Source organism: Salmo trutta, chromosome 23 (assembly GCF_901001165.1).
Source record: "Salmo trutta chromosome 23, fSalTru1.1, whole genome shotgun sequence".
Classification (NCBI taxonomy): domain Eukaryota; kingdom Metazoa; phylum Chordata; class Actinopteri; order Salmoniformes; family Salmonidae; genus Salmo; species Salmo trutta.
This window is the reverse complement of record NC_042979.1, coordinates 48913153-48938736: the sequence shown is the minus strand read 5'-3', so window position 1 is coordinate 48938736 and position 25584 is coordinate 48913153. Positions and strand designations below refer to the sequence as shown.

At 45.8% G+C, this 25584-nt stretch overlaps 1 protein-coding gene across 1 annotated transcript; it reads right to left on the bottom strand.

Moving 5' to 3' along the window:
- Positions 1 to 853: 853 nt before the first annotated feature.
- Positions 854 to 22753, bottom strand: fktn (fukutin). Its single transcript, XM_029710562.1, has 10 exons — positions 22572 to 22753; positions 20844 to 20990; positions 20655 to 20711; positions 18035 to 18235; positions 14506 to 14783; positions 13751 to 13883; positions 11971 to 12100; positions 9340 to 9473; positions 8152 to 8276; positions 854 to 1260 (listed from the first exon to the last, which is right to left on the bottom strand). The coding sequence occupies exons 2-10, from the start codon at positions 20943 to 20945 to the stop codon at positions 1047 to 1049; spliced, it is 1374 nt and encodes a 457-aa protein (XP_029566422.1). The 5' UTR covers positions 20946 to 20990; positions 22572 to 22753; the 3' UTR covers positions 854 to 1046.
- Between the last annotated feature and the right edge of the window lie 2831 nt (positions 22754 to 25584).

Here is a 25584-nt window from a genome sequence, read left to right as displayed (position 1 = left end):
CCGTAATAACCCGATATCATGTAGCCAAGGCAGTAATAACCCGATATCATGTAGCCAAGGCCGTAATAACCCGATACCAAGTCAGCAAGGCCGTAATAACCCGATATCAAGTAACCAAGGCCGTAATAACCCGATATCATGTAACCAAGGCCGTAATAACCCGATATCAAGGCCGTAATAACCCGATATCATGTAACCAAGGCCGTAATAACCCGATATCATGTAACCAAGGCCGTAATAACCCGATACCAAGTCACCAAGGCCGTAATAACCCGATACCAAGTCACCAAGGCCGTAATAACCCGATATCATGTAGCCAAGGCCGTAATATGGCCTTACCCTGGGCCTACCCAACATGTCAGTAGTAAGTAATGTCAGTAGCTATTAAAATGTCTATGACATGTTTTTGTAAACATAATACAGTATTTCAAACCAGGAACACACATTTCATATCAATAGGCAGTTGCTTCAGTCCAAAGGATGAGGAGAGTCCTGTATTGGTGGTCTGCAGTTTACAACCAAGCCAATGGTAAGCCACCAGCCAATGGTAAGCCAATGGTAAGCCAATGGTAAGCCAATGGTAAGCCAATGGTAAGCCACCAGCCAATGGTAAGCCAACGGTAAGCCACCAGCCAACGGTAAGCCAACGGTAAGCCACCAGCCAACGGTAAGCCAACGGTAAGCCACCAGCCGACGGTAAGCCAACGGTAAGCCACCAGCCGACGGTAAGCCAACGGTAAGCCACCAGCCAACGGTAAGCCACCAGCCAACGGTAAGCCACCAGTTCAGACTCACACCGTTAGTAGTAGTCTTTAAAGTTGCTACTTTAGTGTTTTCAGGTGTAGTGTTTTTCCAGGTGTAGGGTTTTCAGGTGTAGTGTACTTCGGAAGAGTGTACTCAGGGTCGTATAGTGCACGCCGTAGCAAAACGTACAAAGACAGGATCGACGGTCCAGATCGACAGACCCTCCCTGTTTCAGTCCATTTTCTTCCGTGTGGTTTAAGTGTACTCCAACGTAGTCTACTCACATGTAGTGTAGTAGTATGTCAGTACACCTGGATGACCTCATCCCACTCCCTGACAGGCCACACCCCGTTGTCCTGCACGTTGGGCGGAGAGCTCTTCCAGTCCCAGGTCTTTACAGGCGTGTTCCAGGTAGGCCCATAGTTAGCTGATACATAGTCCACCGTCTCACAGGGGACACGCACCTTTAGGTCCATCAGCTCAGTCCAGCATAGAGTAAACTTGGGGAACACATACCTAACAGAATGGGTAGGAGTCTCTGGTTAGTAAGTCTGGAATGGTATCAAAAAACATATTTAAAATAAACACTATATATATATATACACACATATATACACACACACACACACACACGTATGAGGACACCCCTTCAAATTAGTGGATTTGGCTATTTCGCTCACAACCGTTGCGGACTGGTGTATAAAATCAAGCACACAGCCATGCAATCTCCATAGACAAACATTGGTAGTAGAATGACTGTACTTAAGAGCTCAGTGACTTGCAATGTGGCACCGTCATAAGATGCCACCTTTCCGACAAGTCAGTTTGTCAAATTTCTGCCCTGCTTGAGCTGCCCCGGTCAACTGTAAGTGCTGGTATTGTGAAGTGGAAACGTCTAGGAGCAACAACGGTTGTGCCGCGAAGTGGTAGGCCACACAAGCTCACAGAATGAGACCGCCGAAGCGCGTAAAAATCTTCTGTCCTCGGTTGCAACACTCACTACAGAGTTCCAAACTGCCTCTGGAAACAACGTCAGCACAATAACTGTTCGTCGGGAGATTCATGAAATGGGTTCCCATGGCCGAGCAGCTGCACACAATCCTAAGCGTCGGCTGGAGTGGTGTAAAGCTCGCTGCCATTGGATTCTAGAGCAGTGGAAACGCGTTCTCTGGAGTGATGATTCAAGCTTCACCATCTGGCAGTCTGATAGACGAATATGGGTTTGGCAGATGCCAGGAGAACACTACCTGCCCGAATGCATAGTGCCAACTGTAAAGTTTGGTGGAGGAGGAATAATGGTCTGGGGCTGTTTTTCATGGTTTGGGCCCCTTATTTCAAGTGAAGGGAAATCTTAACACTACAGCATACAATGACATTCTAGATGATTCTGTGCTCCCAATTTTGGCAACAGTTTGGGGAAGGCCCTTTCCTGTTTCCGCATGACAATTCCCCCGTGCACAAAGCGAGGTCCATACAGAAATGGTTTGTCGAAAATGGTGTGGAAGAACTTGACTGGCCTGCACAGAGCCCTGACCTCAACCGCATCAAACACCTTTGGGATGAATTGGAACGCTGACTGCAAGCCAGGCCTAATCGCCCAACATCAGTGCCCGACCTCACTAAAGCAAGTCCCCGCAGCAATGTTCCAACATCTAGTGGAAAGCTGGAGGCTATTATAGCAGTAAAGGGGGACCAACTCCATATTAAAATGGCCATGATTTTGGAATGAGATGTTGGACAAGCATATATTAAAAACATACATTAAAACCTCTCAACAAAGCCTGAAGGTCTGCAGAGAGTAAACTTAGGGAACAGATACTGTATCTAACAGGAAGGAGAAGGAATGGTAACCAACCACCATTTAATAACTGGCACAAATTGTTTTTAAAAAACGTCTGTAAATACAACGTGGTCTCATTTCTTATTATTCTAAATCCGAGATACTCCATTTTGTATGATATGTTATGTTTGTATGGTGTGTATGTCCATCACCCATTTTGTATGATATGTTACGAATCTACAATTCGGACGATATGTTACAATTTTGCTAAACGTATGGCATGTTATGAATTCCAATTTCTTATGGCTAACGTTAGCATAGGTAGCTAAAGCTAACGTTAGCATAGGTAGCTAAAGCTAACGTTAGCATAGGCAGCTAAAGCTAACGTTAGCATAGGCAGCTAAAGCTAACGTTAGCATAGGCAGCTAAAGCTAACGTTAGCATAGGCAGCTAAAGCTAACGTTAGCTAGCTCTAGAGGTTAGGTAGTTGCAAAGTAGCTGCAAAGTTGCTAATTAGCTAAAATTGTCTGTGATAAGATTTGAACTATACGCGTGTTGCTTGACTATACGCACGCTGAGACAAGTCTCCCACTTCACACGAGTTCAAAGTTCAAAGCTCTTAATTTGGCATTAGGGAGAAACTACTATAAAAAAGAGCCACTAGAGCTAAAGAACATTCTGTAACGTTCACCGCCAACTACACAAGGTGGGAGATGCTGTCAAGAAACACTGGCATGTTTTAACATCAAACCCAGCTTTGCCAACTGAATTTAAGAATCCACCACTTGATGGATGGATAGATGGATAGATGGGAGATTTACGAGGCAAATTGGTCCATGCCAACTGCCTGCCACAAAAGAAAAATCAGCCAGGCTCTTTTACACCCTCTTCCAAATGGTATCTATAAATGCAGAGGATGCGCACAGTGTAACAATATGATGAAGTGTGAATATTTCTGCCACCCACACATACAGGAAAACGGTTCCAAATTAATGACATCATTACGTGCTCCACCACCCATGTTATCTACATGATTAAATGTCCATGTGGGCTGTGTTGCAGTGCCTTGCAAAGTATTCACCCCCCTTGGCGTTTTTCCTATTTTGTTGCATTACAACCTGTAATTTAAATTGATTTTTATTTGGATTTCATGTAATGTACATACACAAAATAGTCCAAATTGGTCAAGTGAAAAAAATTCAAAATAATAATAATAAACATTTCAAAAATTGGAAAGTGGCGCATGCAGATGTATTCACCCACTTTGCTATGAAGCCCCTAAATAAGATCTGGTGCAACCAATTACCTTCAGAAGTCACATAATTAGTTAAATAAAGTCCACCTGTGTGCAATCGAAGTGTCACATTATCTCTCTTATATATATATATATATATATATATATAAAAGAGAGATATATATGCTAATTGCAATTCCTATTTTGTATATATAAACTCAGTAAAAAAAGAAACGTCCCTTTTTCAGGACCTGGTCTTTCAAAGACAATTCGTAAAAATCTAAATAACTTCACAGATCTTCATTGTAAAGGGTTTAAACACTGTTTCCCATGCTTGTTCAATGAACCATAAACAATTCATGAACATGCACCTGTGGAACGTCGTTAACACTAACAGCTCCGGGCTATCCGGGTGGCGCAGTGGTCTAAGGCCACTAGAGATTCTGGGTTAGAGTCCAGGCTCTGTCGCAGCCGGCCGAGACCGGGAGGCCCATGGGGAGGCGCACAACTGGCCCAGCGTCGTCTGGGTTAGGGGAGAGTTTGTCCGGCGGAGATGTCCTTTTCTCATCGCGCACTAGCGACTCCTGTGGCGGGCCGGGCGCAGTGTTTCCTCCGACACATTGGTGCGGCTGGCTTCTGGGTTGGATGGGCATTGTGTCAAGAAGAAATGTGGCTTGGTTGGGTTGTGTTTAGGAGGACGCATGGCTCTCGACCTTCGCCTCTCCCGAGTCCGTACGGGAGTTGCAGCGATGAGACAAGACTAACTACCAAATTGGATACCATGAAATTGGGGAGGAAAAAAAAAAAAGTTCGGTACATCCGAACATCACACCTGCGGGACAGGTACAGGATGGCAACAACAACTGCCCGAGTTACACCAGGAACGCACAATCCCTCCATCAGTGCTCAGACTGTCCGCAATAGGCTGAGAGAGGCTGGACTGAGGGCTTGTAGGCTTGTTGTAAGGCAGGTCCTCAACAGACATCACCGGCAACAACGTCGCCGATGGGCACAAACCCACCGTTGCTAGACAGGACTGGCAAAAAGTGCTCTTCACTGATGAGTCGCGGTTTTGTCTCACCAGGGGTGATGGTCGGATTCGCGTTTATCGTCGAAGGAATGAGCGTTACACGAGGCCTGTACTCTGGAGGGGGATCGATTTGGAGGTGGAGGGTCCGTCATGGTCTGGGGCGGTGTGTCACAGCATCATCAGACTGAACTTGTTGTCATTGCAGGCAATCTCAACGTTGTGCGTTACAGGGAAGACATCCTCCTCCCTCATGTGGCACTCTACCTGCAGGCTCATCCTGACAGGACCCTCCAGCATGACAATGCCACCAGCCATACTGCTCGTTCTGTTCGTGATTTCCTGTAAGACAGGAATGTCAGTGTTCTGCCATGACCAGCGAAGAGCCCGGATCTCAATCCCATTGAGCACATCTGGGACCTGTTGGATCGGAAGGTGAGGGCTAGGGCCAACAAGAAGACCAAAGATAACCCTGAAGTTGCTGCAAAGCTCCACAGCGGAGATTGGAGTATCTGTCCATAGGACCACTTTAAGCCGTACACTCCACAGAGTTGGGCTTTATGGAAGAGTGGCCAGAAAAAAAGCCATTGCTTAATGAAAAAAATAAGCAAAAGGCATGTGGGAGACTTCCCAAACATATGGAAGAAGGTACTCTAGTCAGATGAGACAAAAATTGTGCTATTTGGAAATCAAAGACAAAACCATTGTCTGGCGCAAACCCAACACCTCTCATCACCCTGAGAACACCATCCCGACAGTGAAGCATGGTGGTGGCAGCATCATACTGTGGGTATGTTTTTCACCGGCAGGGACTGGGAAACTGAGGGAAATTCTTGAGGGAAACCTGTTTCAGTCTTCTAGAGATTTGAGACTGGGACGGAGGTTCACCTTCCAGCAGGACAATGACCCTAAGCATACTGCTAAAGCAACACTTGAGTGGTTTAAGGGGAAACATTTAAATGTCTTGGAATGGCCTAGTCAAAGCCCAGACCTCAATCCAATTGAGAATCTGTGGACTGATTTAACGAACCCATCCAACTTGAAGGAGCCGGAGCAGGTTTGCCTTACATTTACATTTACATTTTAGTCATTTAGCAGACGCTCTTATCCAGAGCAACTTACAGTAGTGAATGCATACATTTCATACAATTTCATACATTTTTTTTTCTGTGCCTTGAAGAATGGGCAAAATCCAAGTGGCTAGATGTGCCAAGCTTATAGAGACATACCCCAAGAGACTTGCAGCTATAATTGCTGCAAAAGGTGGCTCTATAAAGTATTGACTTTTTGGGGGGTGAATAGTTATGCACGCTCAAGTTCTGTTTTTTTGTCTTATTTCTTGTTTGTTTCACAATAAAAAAAATATTTAGCTTCTTAAGTGGTAGGCATGTTGTGTAAATCAAATGATACAAACCCCCCCAAAATAAAAGTTAAATTCCAGGTTGTAAGGCAACAAAATACGAAAAATGCAAAGGGGGGGGGGGTGAATACTTTAGCAAGCCACTGTATGTAAATAAAACCCCTCGTTGTCTCATGAGAATTTGTGAACATAAAAATTAAAAATCAGGAGAAACGACAGGGATTATACAGTCGCAGTACATTAAAGCATGACATTTCTACCTTTCGATTTTGTGGCATAGAGAAAGTTAAGATATCAGACAGAGGAGGTGATATTAATAATGATTTGTGATTTTCACCCTCCAGACATTATTTCCTAAAGGTCTTAATGATGAAACGCCCATACGTGTTACGTTGTAAACGTGAACGTGAACTAATGCCACCGCATCAGATAACTCTGACGTTTTATTCTTGCGCTGTACCCAAGGAATTATGAAAACTTACTTGATAGGTCGATGTCCTCATTGTGGTTTTACAGACGTGTTTAATACGTTTTATGTACACACTATATTCGAATACTTATGAAATGCACATTGTTATAGTCGGTAACATATGCTTATTTTCCCTCGACTCCACCCACATCCGATGCATTGCACGGATGTGGGTGGAGCTATGTCTACATAAGGGTGTAAATTATAAACACTCACAAAAGCGCCGAGGAAGGCCGATCCGTAAAGCTCCGCAGGAAGGCCGATCCGTAAAGCACCGAGGAAGGCCGAGCCGTAAAGCTCCGAGGAAGGCCGATCCGTAAAGCTCCGCTGGAAGGCCGATCCGTAAAGCTCCGCGGGAAGGCCGATCCGTAAAGCTCCGCGGGAAGGCCGATCCGTAAAGCTCCGCGGGAAGGCCGATCCGTAAAGCTCCGCGGGAAGGCCGATCCGTAAAGCTCCGCGGGAAGGCCGATCCGTAAAGCTCCGCGGGAAGGCCGATCCGTAAAGCTCCGCGGGAAGGCCGATCCGTAAAGCTCCGCGGGAAGGCCGATCCGTAAAGCTCCGCGGGAAGGCCGATCCGTAAAGCTCCGCGGAAGGCCGATCCGTAAGGCTCCGCAGGAAGGCCGATCCGTAAAGCTCAGAGGAACGCCGATCCGTAAAGCTCCGATGAAGGCCGGTACGTAAAGCTCCGAGGAAGGCCGGTACGTAAAGCTCCGAGGAAGGCCGGTACGTAAAGCTCCGAGGAAGGCCGATCCGTAAAGCTCCGAGGAAGGCCGGTACGTAAAGCTCCGAGGAAGGCCGGTACGTAAAGCTCCGAGGAAGGCCGGTACGTAAAGCTCCGAGGAAGGCCGGTACGTAAAGCTCCGAGGAAGGCCGGTACGTAAAGCTCCGAGGAAGGCCGGTACGTAAAGCTCCGCAGGAAGGCCGGTACGTAAAGCTCCGAGGAAGGCCGGTACGTAAAGCTCCGAGGAAGGCCGGTACGTAAAGCTCCGAGGAAGGCCGGTACGTAAAGTTCAGAGGAAGGCCGATACGTAAAGCTCCGAGGAAGGCCGATACGTAAAGCTCCGAGGAAGGCCGATACGTAAAGCTCCGAGGAAGGCCGATACGTAAAGCTCCGAGGAAGGCCGGTACGTAAAGCTCCGAGGAAGGCCGATCCGTAAAGCTCCGAGGAAGGCCGATACGTAAAGCTCCGAGGAAGGCCGATACGTAAAGCTCCGAGGAAGGCCGGTACGTAAAGCTCCGAGGAAGGCCGGTACGTAAAGCTCCGAGGAAGGCCGGTACGTAAAGCTTATTAAAAGAGTAGTGATACTAGCAAGAGCAATGTGTGGGTTTCTTCTTTTCTCCTCATCTTATTCAACTGTTACCATGCACCAGCAACAAAGATAGATGTGCGAGTGCCTTTTGAATTTCTAAATACATGTTTTTTTTTAAAAAGCCCAAAGCTCAATAAACTGAAGACTTCTTAGCAGTAGTTTGTTATAGACACTAAGCAACACTGACTCAGCTCTATAACAACCAGTATAGTAAAACAGAGACTTACTTGAATTTCTTCCCACTCTTAGCTTGGGTTCCTCCGTTCCACACAACGTCAGTTTCCTCGTAGAAGAAGAAAATGTCCAGTTTAACATCCAGGCCCTGGAAGGACAGTTCCAGGCTATCCTCCACCTGCACAGAGACACATAACAACATTAACCCTGGAAGGACAGTTCCAGGCTATCCTACACAGAGACACATGACAACATTAACCCTGGAAGGACAGTTCCAGGCTATCCTACACAGAGACACATAACAACATTAACCCTGGAAGGTGTCGTGGAAAATTGCAAGATTATGTTATAATGCTTGTATTGTATTATAATGGTTGTTTTATTATAATGGTTGTTTTATTCGACAGAATAGAGTATTCTGTTAACTATTGTGTGTGTTTTACTGAGGATGGGCCTCTATGAGATAACACTGACAGAGGAGATTTACGATGTCTTTGGGTGATAAAACCTAAAGAGCGTTCCAGAATAACATGAGTTAATGTTTTTGTGCTATGGCGTACCAGGAACGAGATTAGAACCTCGTCATAGGGACTACAGACCAAACTGAGCGATAATTTATAACGAATGTTATCTGGCTAAGGGATACTCCTTTCTCAAATATAAAGTCCCTTTGTGAACTGTTCCTAAGATCTGTGGTTCGTCATGTACGTTGAGAGGGGTGTATCTTGGCTATAAAAGATCTTTGTACTTTTCTGTTGTCACTTTTCAATGGCGCATCATTGATAGTCAAGTGCTTTTGCAAAGCTCTTATTATTAAAGATGTAGTTTTAAGTATAACTCTGACTGGCGTGTGAAGCTTGTAACTCTCCTCATTTGGTAATGCAGAAATTAGCCACCACAAAGGATAGTTCCAGGCTATCCTACACAGAGACACATAACAACATTAACCCTGGAAGGACAGTTCCAGGCTATCCTACACAGAGACACATAACAACATTAACCCTGGAAGGACAGTTCCAGGCTATCCTACACAGAGACACATAACAACACACTGACTGGGTATACGTCTGAAATTGCACCCTATTCACTATTTAGTCCACTACTTGTGACCAGGACCCAGGTCAAAAGTAGGGCTCTGGTCAAAAGTAGTGCACTAAAGAATACAGTGCCATTTGAAACATAGATAATGAACCAACATGCTGTTTCTAATAGAATATGTTATGATCTGAAACATACTGTACCTTTCCAAACTTGTGTTTCAACGGAAGGCCAGCCTTTTGAAAAGCTTGAGTGATATCATGTCTGTAGTCTTTAATCCAGATGCCCAGGTCCACATCTTTACTGTAGGGAATGATACCGCACTGCCGAAACCAACCTGAGTAGAGAGGAAGACCATGTTAACCTGTAGGGAGTGATACCGTAGGAGGGAGTGATACCGCAGGAGGGAGTGATACCGTAGGAGGGAGGGATACCGTAGGAGGGAGGGATACCGTAGGAGGGAGGGATACCGTAGGAGGGAGGGATACCGTAGGAGGGAGTGATACCGTAGGAGGGAGGGATACCGTAGGAGGGAGGGATACCGTAGGAGGGAGGGATACCGTAGGAGGGAGTGATACCGTAGGAGGGAGTGATACCGCAGGAGGGAGGGATACCGCAGGAGGGAGGGATACCGCAGGAGGGAGGGATACCGCAGGAGGGAGGGATACCGCAGGAGGGAGGGATACCGTAGGAGGGAGGGATACCGTAGGAGGGAGTGATACCGTAGGAGGGAGTGATACCGTAGGAGGGAGTGATACCGCAGGAGGGAGTGATACCGTAGAAGGGAGTGATACCGCAGGAGGGAGGGAGTGATACCGTAGGAGGGAGGGAGTGATACCGCAGGAGGGAGGGAGTGATACCGCAGGAGGGAGTGAGTGATACCGTAGGAGGGAGGGAGTGATACCGTAGGAGGGAGTGATACCGTAGGAGGGAGGGAGTGATACCGTAGGAGGGAGTGATACCGTAGGAGGGAGGGAGTGATACCGTAGAAGGGAGTGATACCGCAGGAGGGAGGGAGTGATACCGTAGGAGGGAGGGAGTGATACCGCAGGAGGGACTGATACCGCAGGAGGGAATGATACCGCAGGAGGGAGTGATACCGTAGGAGGGAGTGATACCGCAGGAGGGAGTGATACCGCAGGAGGGAGTGATACCGCAGGAGGGAGTGATACCGCAGGAGGGAGTGATACCGTAGGAGGGAGTGATACCGTAGGATACCGTAGGAGGGAGTGATACCGCAGGAGGGAGTGATACCGCAGGAGGGAGTGATACCGCAGGAGGGAGGGATACCGCAGGAGGGAGGGATACCGCAGGAGGGAGTGATACCGCAGGAGGGAGTGATACCGCAGGAGGGAGTGATACCGCAGGAGGGAGGGAGTGATACCGTAGGAGGGAGGGAGTGATACCGTAGGAGGGAGGGAGTGATACCGTAGGAGGGAGGGAGTGATACCGTAGGAGGGAGGGAGTGATACCGTAGGAGGGAGGGAGTGACACCGTAGGAGGGAGGGAGTGATACCGTAGGAGGGAGGGAGTGATACCGTAGGAGGGAGGGAGTGATACCGTAGGAGGGAGTGATACCGTAGGAGGGAGTGATACCGTAGGAGGGAGTGATACCGTAGGAGGGAGTGATACCGTAGGAGGGAGTGATACCGTAGAAGGGAGTGATACCGCAGGAGGGAGGGAGTGATACCGTAGGAGGGAGGGAGTGATACCGTAGGAGGGAGGGAGTGATACCGTAGGAGGGAGGGAGTGATACCGTAGGAGGGAGTGATACCGTAGGAGGGAGTGAGGAGGGAGTGATACCGTAGGAGGGAGTGAGGAGGGAGTGATACCGTAGGAGGGAGTGAGTGATACCGTAGGAGGGAGGGAGTGATACCGTAGGAGGGAGGGAGTGATACCGTAGGAGGGAGGGAGTGATACCGTAGGAGGGAGGGAGTGATACCGTAGGAGGGAGGGAGTGATACCGTAGGAGGGAGGGAGTGATACCGTAGGAGGGAGGGAGTGATACCGTAGGAGGGAGGGAGTGATACCGTAGGAGGGAGGGAGTGATACCGTAGGAGGGAGGGAGTGATACCGTAGGAGGGAGTGATACCGTAGGAGGGAGTGATACCACAGGGAGTGATACCGCAGGGCTAGGGTTATGTAGGGTTGTTGTCATGTAGGGTTATGTAGGGTTGTTGTCATGTAGGGTTATGTAGGGTTGTTGTTATGTAGGGTTATGTAGGGTTGTTGTTATGTAGGGTTAGGGTTATGTAGGGTTGTTGTTATGTAGGGTTAGGCTTATGTAGGGTTAGGGTTATGTAGGGTCTTACCCAAGCAGGTACCACTACTCAGCCAGAAGGGTTAGGGTTATGTAGGGTCTTACCCAGGCAGGTACCACTACTCAGCCAGAAGGGTTATGTAGGGTTGTTGTTATGTAGGGTTAGGGTTATGTAGGGTTGTTGTTATGTAGGGTTAGGGTTATGTAGGGTCTTACCCAAGCAGGTACCACTACTCAGCCAGAAGGGTTAGGGTTATGTAGGGTCTTACCCAGGCAGGTACCACTACTCAGCCAGAAGGGTTATGTAGGGTTGTTGTTATGTAGGGTTAGGGTTATGTAGGGTTGTTGTTATGTAGGGTTAGGGTTATGTAGGGTCTTACCCAGGCAGGTACCACTACTCAGCCAGAAGGGTTATGTAGGGTTGTTGTTATGTAGGGTTAGGGTTATGTAGGGTTGTTGTTATGTAGGGTTATGTAGGGTCTTACCCAGGCAGGTACCACTACTCAGCCAGAAGGGTTATGTAGGGTTGTTGTTATGTAGGGTTAGGGTTATGTAGGGTTATGTAGGGTCTTACCCAGGCAGGTACCACTACTCAGCCAGAAGGGGACTCGGAGCTCAGTGAGGATCCTGGCAGCTAGATGAAGCAGAGCCTTAGCCTTCATCCTGAAGTTCATCGCCTCAGGAGACGGGTCATCAGGGTACAGCTGATCCAACAGAGAACAACACTCAGCTAGTGGACTAAACCAAAGTCCAAAGGCCCTATGGGTCCTGCCTTCAGAAAGTATTCAGACCCCTTGACTTTTCCCACATTTTATTACATTACAGCCTTATTCCAAATTGGATTAAATATTATAAACACAATACCAAAGCGATAACAGGCGTTTAGAAATGTTTGCTAATGTATTAAAAGTTAAAAACAAAAATGACGTATTTACATAAGTACCCTTTGCTATGAGACTCGAAATTGAGCTCAGGTGCATACTGTTTCCACTGATCATCCTTGAGATGTTTCTACAACTTGACTGGACTCCACTTGTGGTAAAATCAATTGATTGGACATGATTTGGAAAGGCACACACCTGTCTATATAAGGTCCCACAGTTGACAGTGCATGTCAGAGCAAAAACCAAGCCATGAGGTCGAAGGAATTGTCCGTAGAGCTCTGAGACAGGATCGAGGCACAGATCTTGGGAAGGGTACCAAACAATGTCTGCAGCATTGAAGGTCCCCAAGAACTGAAGTTTGTAACCAACAAGACTCTTCCTAGAGCTGTCCGTACGGCCTAACTGAGCAACCTGGGGAGAGGGGCCTTGGTCAGGGAGGTGACCAAGAACCTGACGGTCACTCTGACAGAGCTCTAGAGTTCCTCTGTGGAGATGAGAGAACCTTCCAGAAGGACAACCATCTCTGCAGCACTCCACCAATCAGGCCTTAATGGTAGAGTGGCCAGATGGAAGCTACTCTTCAGTAAAAGGCACATGACAGACCGCTTGGAATTTGCCAAAAGACACCTAAAGGACTCTGACCATGAGAAACAAGATTCTCTGGTCTAATGAAACCAAGATTCAACTCTTTCGCCTGAATGTCAAGCGTCACGTCTGGGGGAAACCTGGCACCATCCCTACGGTGAAGCATGGTGGTGGCAGCATCATCATGCTGTGGGGATGTTTTTCAGCGGCAGGGACTGGGAGACTAGTCAGGATCGAGGGAAAGATGAACGGAGCAAAGTACAGAGAGATCCTTGAGCGCTCAGGACCTCAGACTGGGGTGAAGGTTCATCTTCCAACAGGACAACGACCCTAAGCACACAGCTAAGACAATGCAGGAGTGGCTTTGGGACAAGTCTCTGAATGTCCTTGAGTGGCCCAGCCAGAGCCTGGACTTGAACCCGATCGAACATCTCTGGAGAGACCTGAAAATAGCTGTGCAGTGACGCTCCCCATCCAACCTGACAGAGCGAGAGAGGATCTGCAGAGAAGAATGGGAGAAACTCCCCAAATACAGGTCTGCCAAGCTTGTAGCATCATACCCAAGAAGACTCAAGGCTGTAATCGCTGCCAAAGGTGCTTCAACAAAGTACTGAGTAAAGGGTTCGAATACTTATGGAAATGTGATAGAAATTTGCAAACATTTCTAAAAAACTGTTTTTGCTTTGTCATTATGGGGTATTGTGATGTCATTATGGGGTATTGTGATGTCATTATGGGGTATTGTGATGTCATTATGGGGTATTGTGTGTAGATTAATGAGGGAAAAAAACAACTTAATCAATTTTAGAATAAGGCTGTAACGTAACAAAATGTTGTAAAATAGTGAGGCACGGTACGGAATAGTGAGACTTGAAAACTACAGACCTGGAAGAAGGAACGTGCATCCCTGTATCTACACTCCAGAAAACGAGCCTGGGAATATTCAGTCAGGAATCCAGAGATGTTCCTGGGGATCCGGACATCCAGCCCGTCCAAGGTGGTCAGTACCAGCTCTGGCCTGACGGGAGAGAGACAACCAAGCTACGTTTCCTGACAATCTACAGCCATTTGTGGTTATTATACAAACACTCCACGTCTGCAGTTATAATACAGTCTGATGCAGTTATAATACAGTCTGATGCAGTTATAATACAGTCTGATGCAGTTATAATACAGTCCGATGCAGTTATAATACAGTCCGATGCAGTTATATTACAGTCTGATGCAGTTATAATACAGTCCGATGCAGTTATAATACAGTCCGATGCAGTTATAATACAGTCTGATGCAGTTATAATACAGTCTGATGCAGTTATAATACAGTCTGATGCAGTTATAATACAGTCTGATGCAGTTATAATGCATTGTAAGACTTGTCATGAGCATGTATGACCCCTTCCGATGTTGTTTCTGGACTATTCTAAGGAACGGGAGGTTTACAGAATAAGAAAGTACAGCGGAAAGAAGGGCTGGGGTGTATTCACTAGAAACCAAAAGGGTCAAAATGGGAAGGGACTAACTTTTATTTATCCAATAAGAAACTATTGTTTCCGTTGCAAAAAAAAGTTCTGTTTCAAAAGGTTTTACTACGGTTTGCTACTATGTGCAGTAATGAATACACACTCCTGGTGTCTACGTACCTGTCATAGGCTCCAGCGTTGCGGCCATAGTCCAGCCTTCTGAAGGGTGCGAACTTCCTGTCCATGTTTGGTTTGAGTCGCAGGACGCCATGCCACAGGTAGTTCCCGCTGCGCTCGTACAGGACCACCACATGGACCACGTAACCTTGGAGACGGAACAGGAAGTGGAGGGGGATCTCGTTTCCCGATAGGTCGTCCATGCTGACCAATCGAGGGTCTTTCCCTCGCACCTCCAACAGTTCAAAGCCCTTCTCTTCAGCTGCTGCCACCAAACCAGCCTGATCACAACAGACAGATACCAGGGTTGTGTTCATTAGCCAACAAATGGAAGAAAAAGGACAGAAACTTGTCCAATAGTTCATTTTCTTTTTCCCGTTGAAAAACATTTAGCTACGGTGTATACTAATGAATACAACCCAGACTTCTGCTCAAATAACTACTGGACAAGTCAGAGAAGTCAAACGCATCACGACAATGACGTTATCAACTATAATGAAAACAAAGCTCTGCTTAGAATCAAATGAGGACATTATTAGACAAACAGTTCTACATCTAGCTCTATATCTCTACATCTAGGTCTATATCTCGCGCTACAGCCCTATATCTAGCTCTACAGCTCTATATCTAGCTCTACAGCCCTATATCTAGCTCTATATCTAGCCCTACAGCCCTATATCTAGCTCTATATCTAGCTCTATATCTAGCTCTACAGCTCTATATTTAGCTCTATATCTAGCTCTACAGCCCTAAATCTAGCTCTACAGCCCTATATCTAGCTCTACAGCCCTATATCTAGCTCTACAGCTCTATATCTAGCTCTACAGCCCTATATCTAGCTCTACGGCCCTATATCTAGCTCTACGGCCCTATATCTAGCTCTACGGCCCTATATCTAGCTCTACGGCCCTATATCTAGCTCTACGGCCCTATATCTAGCTCTATATCTAGCTCTACAGCCTTATATCTAGCTCTACAGCCCTATATCTAGCTCTACAGCCCTATATCTAGCTCTACAGCCCTATATCTAGCTCTACAGCCCTATATCTAGCGCTATATCTAGCTCTACGGCCCTATATCTAGCTCTACGGCCCTATATCTAGCTCTACAGCCCTATATATAGCTCTACAACTCTATATCTAGCTCTACAGCTCTATAGCTCTACAGCCCTATATCTAGCGCTATATCTAGCGCTATATCTAGCTCTATATCTAGCTCTATAGCCCTATATCTAGCTCTACAGCTCTATATCTAGCTCTACAGCTCTATATCTAGCTCTACAGCTCTATATCTAGCCCTATATCTAGCTCTACAGCCCTATATCTAGCTCTACAGCCCTATATCTAGCTCTACAGCCCTATATCTAGCGCTATATCTAGCTCTATATGTAGCTCTACAGCCCTATATCTAGCTCTACGGCCCTATATCTAGCTCTACAGCCCTATATCTAGCTCTATATCTAGCTCTACAGCCCTATATCTAGCTCTACAGCCCTATATCTAGCTCTACATCTAGCTCTACATCTAGCTCTACAGCCCTATATCTAGCTCTACAGCCCTATAGCTCTATATCTAGCTCTACAGCTCTATAGCTCTACAGCCCTATATCTAGCGCTATATCTAGCGCTATATCTAGCTCTATATCTAGCTCTATAGCCCTATATCTAGCTCTACAGCTCTATATCTAGCTCTACAGCTCTATATCTAGCTCTACAGCTCTATATCTAGCCCTATATCTAGCTCTACAGCCCTATATCTAGCTCTACAGCCCTATATCTAGCTCTACAGCCCTATATCTAGCGCTATATCTAGCTCTATATGTAGCTCTACAGCCCTATATCTAGCTCTACGGCCCTATATCTAGCTCTACAGCCCTATATCTAGCTCTATATCTAGCTCTACAGCCCTATATCTAGCTCTACAGCCCTATATCTAGCTCTACATCTAGCTCTACATCTAGCTCTACATCTAGCTCTACAGCCCTATATCTAGCTCTACAGCCCTATAGCTCTATATCTAGCTCTACAGCTCTATATCTAGCTCTACAGCCCTATATCTAGCTCTACAGCCCTATATCTAGCTCTATATCTAGCTCTACAGCCCTATATCTAGCACTACAGCTCTATATCTAGCTCTACAGCCCTATATCTAGCTCTACAGCCCTATATCTAGCTCTACAGCCCTATTTCTAGCTCTACAGCCCTATTTCTAGCTCTACAGCCCTATATCTAGCTCTACAGCCCTATATCTAGCGCTATATCTAGCTCTATATCTAGCTCTACGGCCCTATATCTAGCTCTACGGCCCTATATCTAGCTCTACGGCCCTATATCTAGCTCTACGGCCCTATATCTAGCTCTACGGCCCTATATCTAGCTCTACGGCCCTATATCTAGCTCTACGGCTCTATATCTAGCTCTACAGCTCTATATCTAGCTCTACAGCTCTATATCTAGCTCTACAGCTCTATATCTAGCTCTACAGCTCTATATCTAGCTCTACAGCTCTATATCTAGCCCTATATCTAGCTCTACAGCCCTATATCTAGCTCTACAGCCCTATATCTAGCTCTACAGCCCTATATCTAGCGCTATATCTAGCTCTATATGTAGCTCTACAGCCCTATATCTAGCTCGACGGCCCTATATCTAGCTCTACAGCCCTATATCTAGCTCTACAGCCCTATATCTAGCTCTACAACTCTATATCTAGCTCTACATCTAGCTCTACAGCCCTATATCTAGCTCTACAGCTCTATATCTAGCTCTACAGCCCTATATCTAGCTCTACAGATCTATATCTACATCCAGCTCTACGGCCCTATATCTAACTCTACGGCCCTATATCTAGCTCTACAGCCCTATATCTAGCTCTACAGCCCTATATCTAGCTCTACAGCCCTATATCTAGCTCTATATCTAGCTCTACAGCTCTACAGCCCTATATCTAGCTCTACAGCTCTATATCTAGCTCTACAGCTCTATATCTAGCTCTACAGCTCTATATCTAGCTCTACAGCCCTATATCTAGCTCTACAGCCCTATATCTAGCTCTACAGCCCTATATCTAGCTCTACAGCCCTATATCTAGCTCTACAGCCCCATATCTAGCTCTACAGCCCCATATCTAGCGCTATATCTAGCTCTATATCTTGCTCTACGGCCCTATATCTAGCTCTACAGCCCTATATATAGCTCTACAGCTCTATATCTAGCTCTACAGCTCTATATCTAGCTCTACAGCCCTATATCTAGCGCTATATCTAGCGCTATATCTAGCTCTATAGCCCTATATCTAGCTCTATAGCTTTATATCTAGCTCTACAGCTCTATATCTAGCTCTACAGCCCTATATCTAGCTTTATAGCCCTATATCTAGCTCTACAGCTCTATATCTAGCTCTACATCTCTATATCTAGCTCTATATCTAGCTCTACAGCTCTATATCTAGCTCTATATCTAGCTCTACAGCTCTACATCTAGCTCTATATCTAGCTCTTGTTATCTATAGCCGAGTGTGGCTTAATTCCTTACGTCGTATTTCCAAAGGTTGTTGAGCAGAGCGAAGGTGAGAACGTCTCTGTTAGTACAGAGGAAAGTACAGTGGGGTTCTTTAACCAGGCTGTCTCTCAGCAGCATAGAGTCCTGAGAGAGGAGGCTCAGGGAGGCTGTGTCCACCAGGAACACTGGCATGTTGTACTTATGGACCAGACCCATGAACTTCTTCACCACCTGCTGTATTAGTAGACAGGGTCCAGAATCAACAACAACAACATACCCATTTGAACATATGGCTCAGAGGACTGGAAATTAACAGGCTACTCAAATAGACTATTTATCATTTAAACCCAACACAAATTATATTCAAAGACTAGCGGAAAGTCGCTCTGTATATAAGCATTTTGCTACACGCTACACTCGCAATAACATCTGCTAACCCTGTGTTTGTGACCAATAACATCTGCTAACCCTGTGTTTGTGACCAATAACATCTGCTAACCCTGTGTATGGACCAATAACATCTGCTAACCCTGTGACCAATAACATCTGCTAACCCTGTGTATGGACCAATAACATCTGCTAACCCTGTGTTTGTGACCAATAACATCTGCTAACCCTGTGTATGGACCAATAACATCTGCTAACCCTGTGACCAATAACATCTGCTAACCCTGTGTATGGACCAATAACATCTGCTAACCCTGTGTTTGTGACCAATAACATCTGCTAACCCTGTGTATGGACCAATAACATCTGCTAACCCTGTGACCAATAACATCTGCTAACCCTGTGTTTGTGACCAATAACATCTGCTAACCCTGTGTATGGACCAATAACATCTGCTAACCCTGTGTATGGACCAATAACATCTTCTAACCCTGTGTATGGACCAATAACATCTGCTAACCCTGTGTATGGACCAATAACATCTGCTAACCCTGTGTATGGACCAATAACATCTGCTAACCCTGTGTATGGACCAATAACATCTTCTAACCCTGTGTATGGACCAATAACATCTGCTAACCCTGTGTTTGTGACCAATAACATCTGCTAACCCTGTGTATGGACCAATAACATCTGCTAACCCTGTGTTTGTGACCAATAACATCTGCTAACCCTGTGTATGGACCAATAACATCTGCTAACCCTGTGACCAATAACATCTTCTAACCCTGTGTATGGACCAATAACATCTGCTAACCCTGTGTTTGTGACCAATAACATCTGCTAACCCTGTGTATGGACCAATAACATCTGCTAACCCTGTGACCAATAACATCTGCTAACCCTGTGTATGGACCAATAACATCTGCTAACCCTGTGTTTGTGACCAATAACATCTGCTAACCCTGTGTATGGACCAATAACATCTGCTAACCCTGTGACCAATAACATCTGCTAACCCTGTGTTTGTGACCAATAACATCTGCTAACCCTGTGTATGGACCAATAACATCTGCTAACCCTGTGTATGGACCAATAACATCTTCTAACCCTGTGTATGGACCAATAACATCTGCTAACCCTGTGTATGGACCAATAACATCTGCTAACCCTGTGTATGGACCAATAACATCTTCTAACCCTGTGTATGGACCAATAACATCTGCTAACCCTGTGACCAATAACATCTTCTAACCCTGTGTATGGACCAATAACATCTGCTAACCCTGTGTATGGACCAATAACATCTGCTAACCCTGTGTATGGACCAATAACATCTTCTAACCCTGTGTTTGTGACCAATAACATCTGCTAACCCTGTGTATGGACCAATAACATCTGCTAACCCTGTGACCAATAACATCTGCTAACCCTGTGTATGGACCAATAACATCTGCTAACCATGTGACCAATAACATCTGCTAACCATGTGACCAATAACATCTTCTAACCCTGTGTATGGACCAATAAAATGTGATAATACAGTTGAAGTTGGAAGTTTACATACTTAGGTTGGAGACATTAAAACTCGTTTTTCAACCACTCCACAAATTTCTTGTTAACAAACTATAGTATTGGCAAGTCGGTTAGGACATCTACTTTGTGCATAACACAAGTCATTTTTACAACAATTGTTTACAGACAGATTATTTCACTTATAAGTCACTGCATCACAATTCCAGTGGGTCAGAAGTTTACATACACTAAGTTGACTGTGCCTTTAAACAGCTTGGAAAATCCCAGAAAATGATGTCATGGCTTTAGAAGCTTCTGATAGGCCAATTGACATCATTTGAGTCAATTGGAGTTGTAACTGTGGATGCATTTCAAGGCCTACCTTCAAACTCAGTGCCTCTTTGCTTCACATCATGGGAAAAATCAAAAGAAATCAGCCAAGACCTCAGAAGAAAAAAAAAAATGTATGTAAACTTCTGACCCACTGAGAATGTGATGAAAGAAATAAAAGCTGAAATAAATAATTCTCTCGACTATTATTCTGGCATTTCACATTCTTAAAATAAAGTGGTGATTCTAACTGACCTAAAACAGGGACTTTTAACTCGGATTAAATGTCAGGAATTGTGAAAAACTGGGTTTAAATGTATTTGGCTAAGGTGTATGTAAACTTCCGACTTTAACTGTATGTGTTGCTTATCTGAGGGGGAAACGGTCATGGAGAAGAAGGTCTAGCCTATAAAGAGCTTACCCACTGAGCATCCTTTCCTGACAGATGAACCGTCCTGCCAAAGATATGTGGTCCATTCTACAACGAAATCAAAAGTTAAACATTGTGGTGCACGCACACACAGACAGACCTTCCAGTTTGTATGGAAAAATAGGCCAGCCAGTGGGTCAATATCCATGTATAGATTTACAGTTGTCAAGTTCAACTCACCTGAGAGACATGCTGTCTGTAGTGATAGAGCTGAAAGAGGAGGAAAACAGAGCTGGTAGCTATGAGGAGGGCCAGAACCGCTGTTTTGTTAAAGCGAAGCATCAGTCCTCCTTAGTTGCTCTGGCACAGTAGAGCCAAAGATGTCATCTGTGGAGGAACAGTAGTAGTGTTAAGGTGGCCCCTCTACTGTGGTAGAACAGTAGTAGTGTTGAGGTGGCCCACTAACCATGTTCATATGAGAGAAAGAGAGAGAGATGGGGACAACTGGCAGGATGCTCACTACAGGGGACAACTGGCAGGATGCTCACTACAGGGGACAACTGGCAGGATGCTCACTACAGGGGACAACTGGCAGGATGCTCACTACAGGGGACAACTGGCAGGATGCTCACTACAGGGGACAACTGGCAGGATGCTCACTACAGGGGACAACTGGCAGGATGCTCACTACAGGGGACAACTGGCAGGATGCTCACTACAGGGGACAACTGGCAGGATGCTCACTACAGGGGACAACTGGCAGGATGCTCACTACAGGGGACAACTGGCAGGATGCTCACTACAGGGGACAACTGGCAGGATGCTCACTACAGGGGACAACTGGCAGGATGCTCACTACAGGGGACAACTGGCAGGATGCTCACTACAGGGGACAACTGGCAGGATACTCACTACAGGGGACAACTGGCAGGATGCTCACTACAGGGGACAACTGGCAGGATACTCACTACAGGGGACAACTGGCAGGATGCTCACTACAGGGGACAACTGGCAGGATGCTCACTACAGGGGACAACTGGCAGGATGCTCACTACAGGGGACAACTGGCAGGATGCTCACTACAGGGGACAACTGGCAGGATGCTCACTACAGTGGACAACTGGCAGGATGCTCACTACAGGGGACAACTGGCAGGATGCTCACTACAGGGGACAACTGGCAGGATGCTCACTACAGGGGACAACTGGCAGGATGCTCACTACAGTGGACAACTGTGGGACCCCCACGTTTTGTAGGCTTGTGGATCAATTTTCAAAACCTGAAGGGAAAAATAAATAAAATATATAGGCCTGTTTTAATTTTATTTTTTTGAAACTCTGTCAGGGTCTCAACTTACTGTTGACAGTTAGAATAGTATTAATACACAAGGTGACATTTTGAAATTTGGCTGCGTGTCACATCAGCAGTTTTTCCTCTTATGTCAAAACTTCGCTTTGGATCCCAAAAGGCCAAGTCCGGCTCTGACTGCATGTGGGTATTGATGTGGGTATTGATGCGGGTACGCAAACCTGTAAACCCTCAAACCTGTAAACCCGCAAACCCGCAAAACTGTAAACCCGCAAACCTGTAAACCAATATGTTATTGCTGGCCCCCACCACCATCAACGTTTCCCATCCCCCTGGTATTGGTACCGTATAGTCTCCATCTAACGTTACACTTCAGCAAAAATGTTGCACTGCATTTCACGTTGACACAGATGTCACTTTAAAGTAGCTACATTTAGTGTAACCGAGAGAAGATATTACAGCCTGAAATTACAGTAGTCGGACATCGGTAACGTTAACGTTAGGACGCTACCGGTGCGTTAGCCGAGACAGCCGACGGGCCCAGCAAACAACAATCATTATCAGAGATATTCTAATAAACTCAGGTTGAAAAAGCAAGCTAACTGGATAATAAATGGGTCCCATATCTAACATTACTGAATTAATTACATGTTAACTTACCAAAGCCAGTTTAGTCTTTGTTGCTTCAACGTCGGAAAAAAATAAAAACATAAACTGACTTCTTCTATGACAGTGAGGTTGTTCAGCATCAGGATACATGTAGTTACATCGCCTCCTGCAGGGCTGGAGTACACGTTGTATTGTGTGAGAGTATGACCAAATATACACTGCTCAAAAAATAAAGGGAACACTAAAATAACACATCCTAGATCTGAATGAATGAAATAATCTTATTAAATACTTTTTTCTTTACATAGTTGAATGTGCTGACAACAAAATCACACAAAAATAATCAATGGAAATCCAATTTATCAACCCATGGAGGTCTGGATTTGGAGTCACACTCAAAATTAAAGTGGAAAACCACACTACAGGCTGATCCAACTTTGATGTAATGTCCTTAAAACAAGTCCAAATGAGGCTCAGTAGTGTGTGTGGCCTCCACGTGCCTGTATGACCTCCCTACAACGCCTGGGCATGCTCCTGATGAGGTGGCGGATGGTCTCCTGAGGGATCTCCTCCCAGACCTGGACTAAAACATCCGCCAACTAAAACATCCGCCAAGGTCTGGGGAATGGGCGGGCCAGTCCATAGCATCAATGCCTTCCTCTTGCAGGAACTGCTGACACACTCCAGCCACATGAGGTCTAGCATTGTCTTGCATTAGGAGGAACCCAGGGCCAACCGCACCAACATATGGTCTCACAAGGGGTCTGAGGATCTCATCTCGGTACCTAATGGCAGTCAGGCTACCTCTGGCGAGCACATGGAGGGCTGTGCCACCCCCCAAAGAAATGCCACCCCACACCATGACTGACCCACCGCCAAACCAGTCATGCTGGAGGATGTTGCAGACAGCAGAACGTTCTCCACGGTGTCTCCAGACTCTGTCACGTCTGTCACATGTGCTCAGTGTGAACCTGCTTTCATCTGTGAAGAGCACAGGGCACCAGTGGCGAATTTGCCAATCTTGGTGTTCTCTGGCAAATGCCAAACGTCCTGCACGGTGTTGGGCTGTAAGCACAACCCCCACCTGTGGACGTCGGGCCCTCATACCACCCTCATGGAGTCTGTTTCTAATTGTTTGTGCAGACACATGCACATTTGTGGCCTACTGGAGGTCATTTTGCAGGGCTCTGGCAGTGCTCCTCCGGCTCCTCCTTGCACAAAGGCGGAGGTAGCGGTCCTGCTGCTGGGTTGTTGCCCTCCTACGACCTCCTCCACGTCTCCTCATGTACTGGCCTGTCTCCTGGTAGCACCTCCATGCTCTGGACACTACGCTGACAGACACAGCAAACCTTCTTGCCACAGCTCGCATTGATGTGCCATCCTGGATGAGCTGCACTACCTGAGCCACTTGTGTGGGTTGTAGACTCCGTCTCATGCTACCACTAGAGTGAAAGCACCGCCAGCATTCAAAAGTGACCAAAACATTAGCCAGGAAGCATAGGAACTGAAAAGTGGTCTGTGGTCACCACCTGCAGAACCACTCCTTAATTGGGGGTGTCTTACCTAATTGCCTATAATTTCCACCTGTTGTCTATTAAATTTGCACAACAGCATGTGAAATTTATTGTCAATCAGTGTTGCTTCCTAAGTGGACAGTTTGATTTCACAGAAGTGTGATTGACTTGGAGTTACATTGTGTTGTTTAAGTGTTCTCTTTACTTTTTTGAGCAGTGTATTTATAACTAACCCCTTTCTGTCTATTTTATGACATTCTATGACAGTATGAAGGAAAACAGCAAGGTGACTGACTCATATTGCCCCACATTACAATAAACAGCAAGGTGACTGACTCATATTGCCCCACATTACAATAAACAGCAAGGTGACTGACTCATATTGCCCCACATTACAATAAACAGCAAGGTGGCTGACTCATATTGCCCCACATTACAATAAACAGCAAGGTGGCTGACTCATATTGCCCCACATTACAATAAACAGCAAGGTGGCTGACTCATATTGCCCCACATTACAATAAACAGCAAGGTGACTGACTCATATTGCCCCACATTACAATAAACAGCAAGGTGGCTGACTCATATTGCCCCACATTACAATAAACAGCAAGGTGACTGACTCATATTGCCCCACATTACAATAAACAGCAAGGTGACTGACTCATATTGCCCCACATTACAATAAACAGCAAGGTGGCTGACTCATATTGTCCCACATTACAATAAACAGCAAGGTGGCTGACTCATATTGCCCCACATTACAATAAACAGCAAGGTGGCTGACTCATATTGCCCCACATTACAATAAACAGCAAGGTGGCTGACTCATATTGCCCCACATTACAATAAACAGCAAGGTGGCTGACTCATATTGCCCCACATTACAATAAACAGCAAGGTGGCTGACTCATATTGCCCCACATTACAATAAACAGCAAGGTGACTGACTCATATTGCCCCACATTACAATAAACAGCAAGGTGGCTGACTCATATTGCCCCACATTACAATAAACAGCAAGGTGGCTGACTCATATTGCCCCACATTACAATAAACAGCAAGGTGGCTGCCTCATATTGCCCCACATTACAATAAACAGCAAGGTGGCTGACTCATATTGCCCCACATTACAATAAACAGCAAGGTGGCTGACTCATATTGCCCCACATTACAATAAACAGCAAGGTGACTGACTCATTTTGCCCCACATTACAATAAACAGCAAGGTGACTGACTCATATTGCCCCACATTACAATAAACAGCAAGGTGGCTGACTCATATTGCCCCACATTACAATAAACAGCAAGGTGACTGACTCATATTGCCCCACATTACAATAAACAGCAAGGTGGCTGACTCATATTGTCCCACATTACAATAAACAGCAAGGTGGCTGACTCATATTGCCCCACATTACAATAAACAGCAAGGTGGCTGACTCATATTGCCCCACATTACAATAAACAGCAAGGTGGCTGACTCATATTGCCCCACATTACAATAAACAGCAAGGTGGCTGACTCATATTGCCCCACATTACAATAAA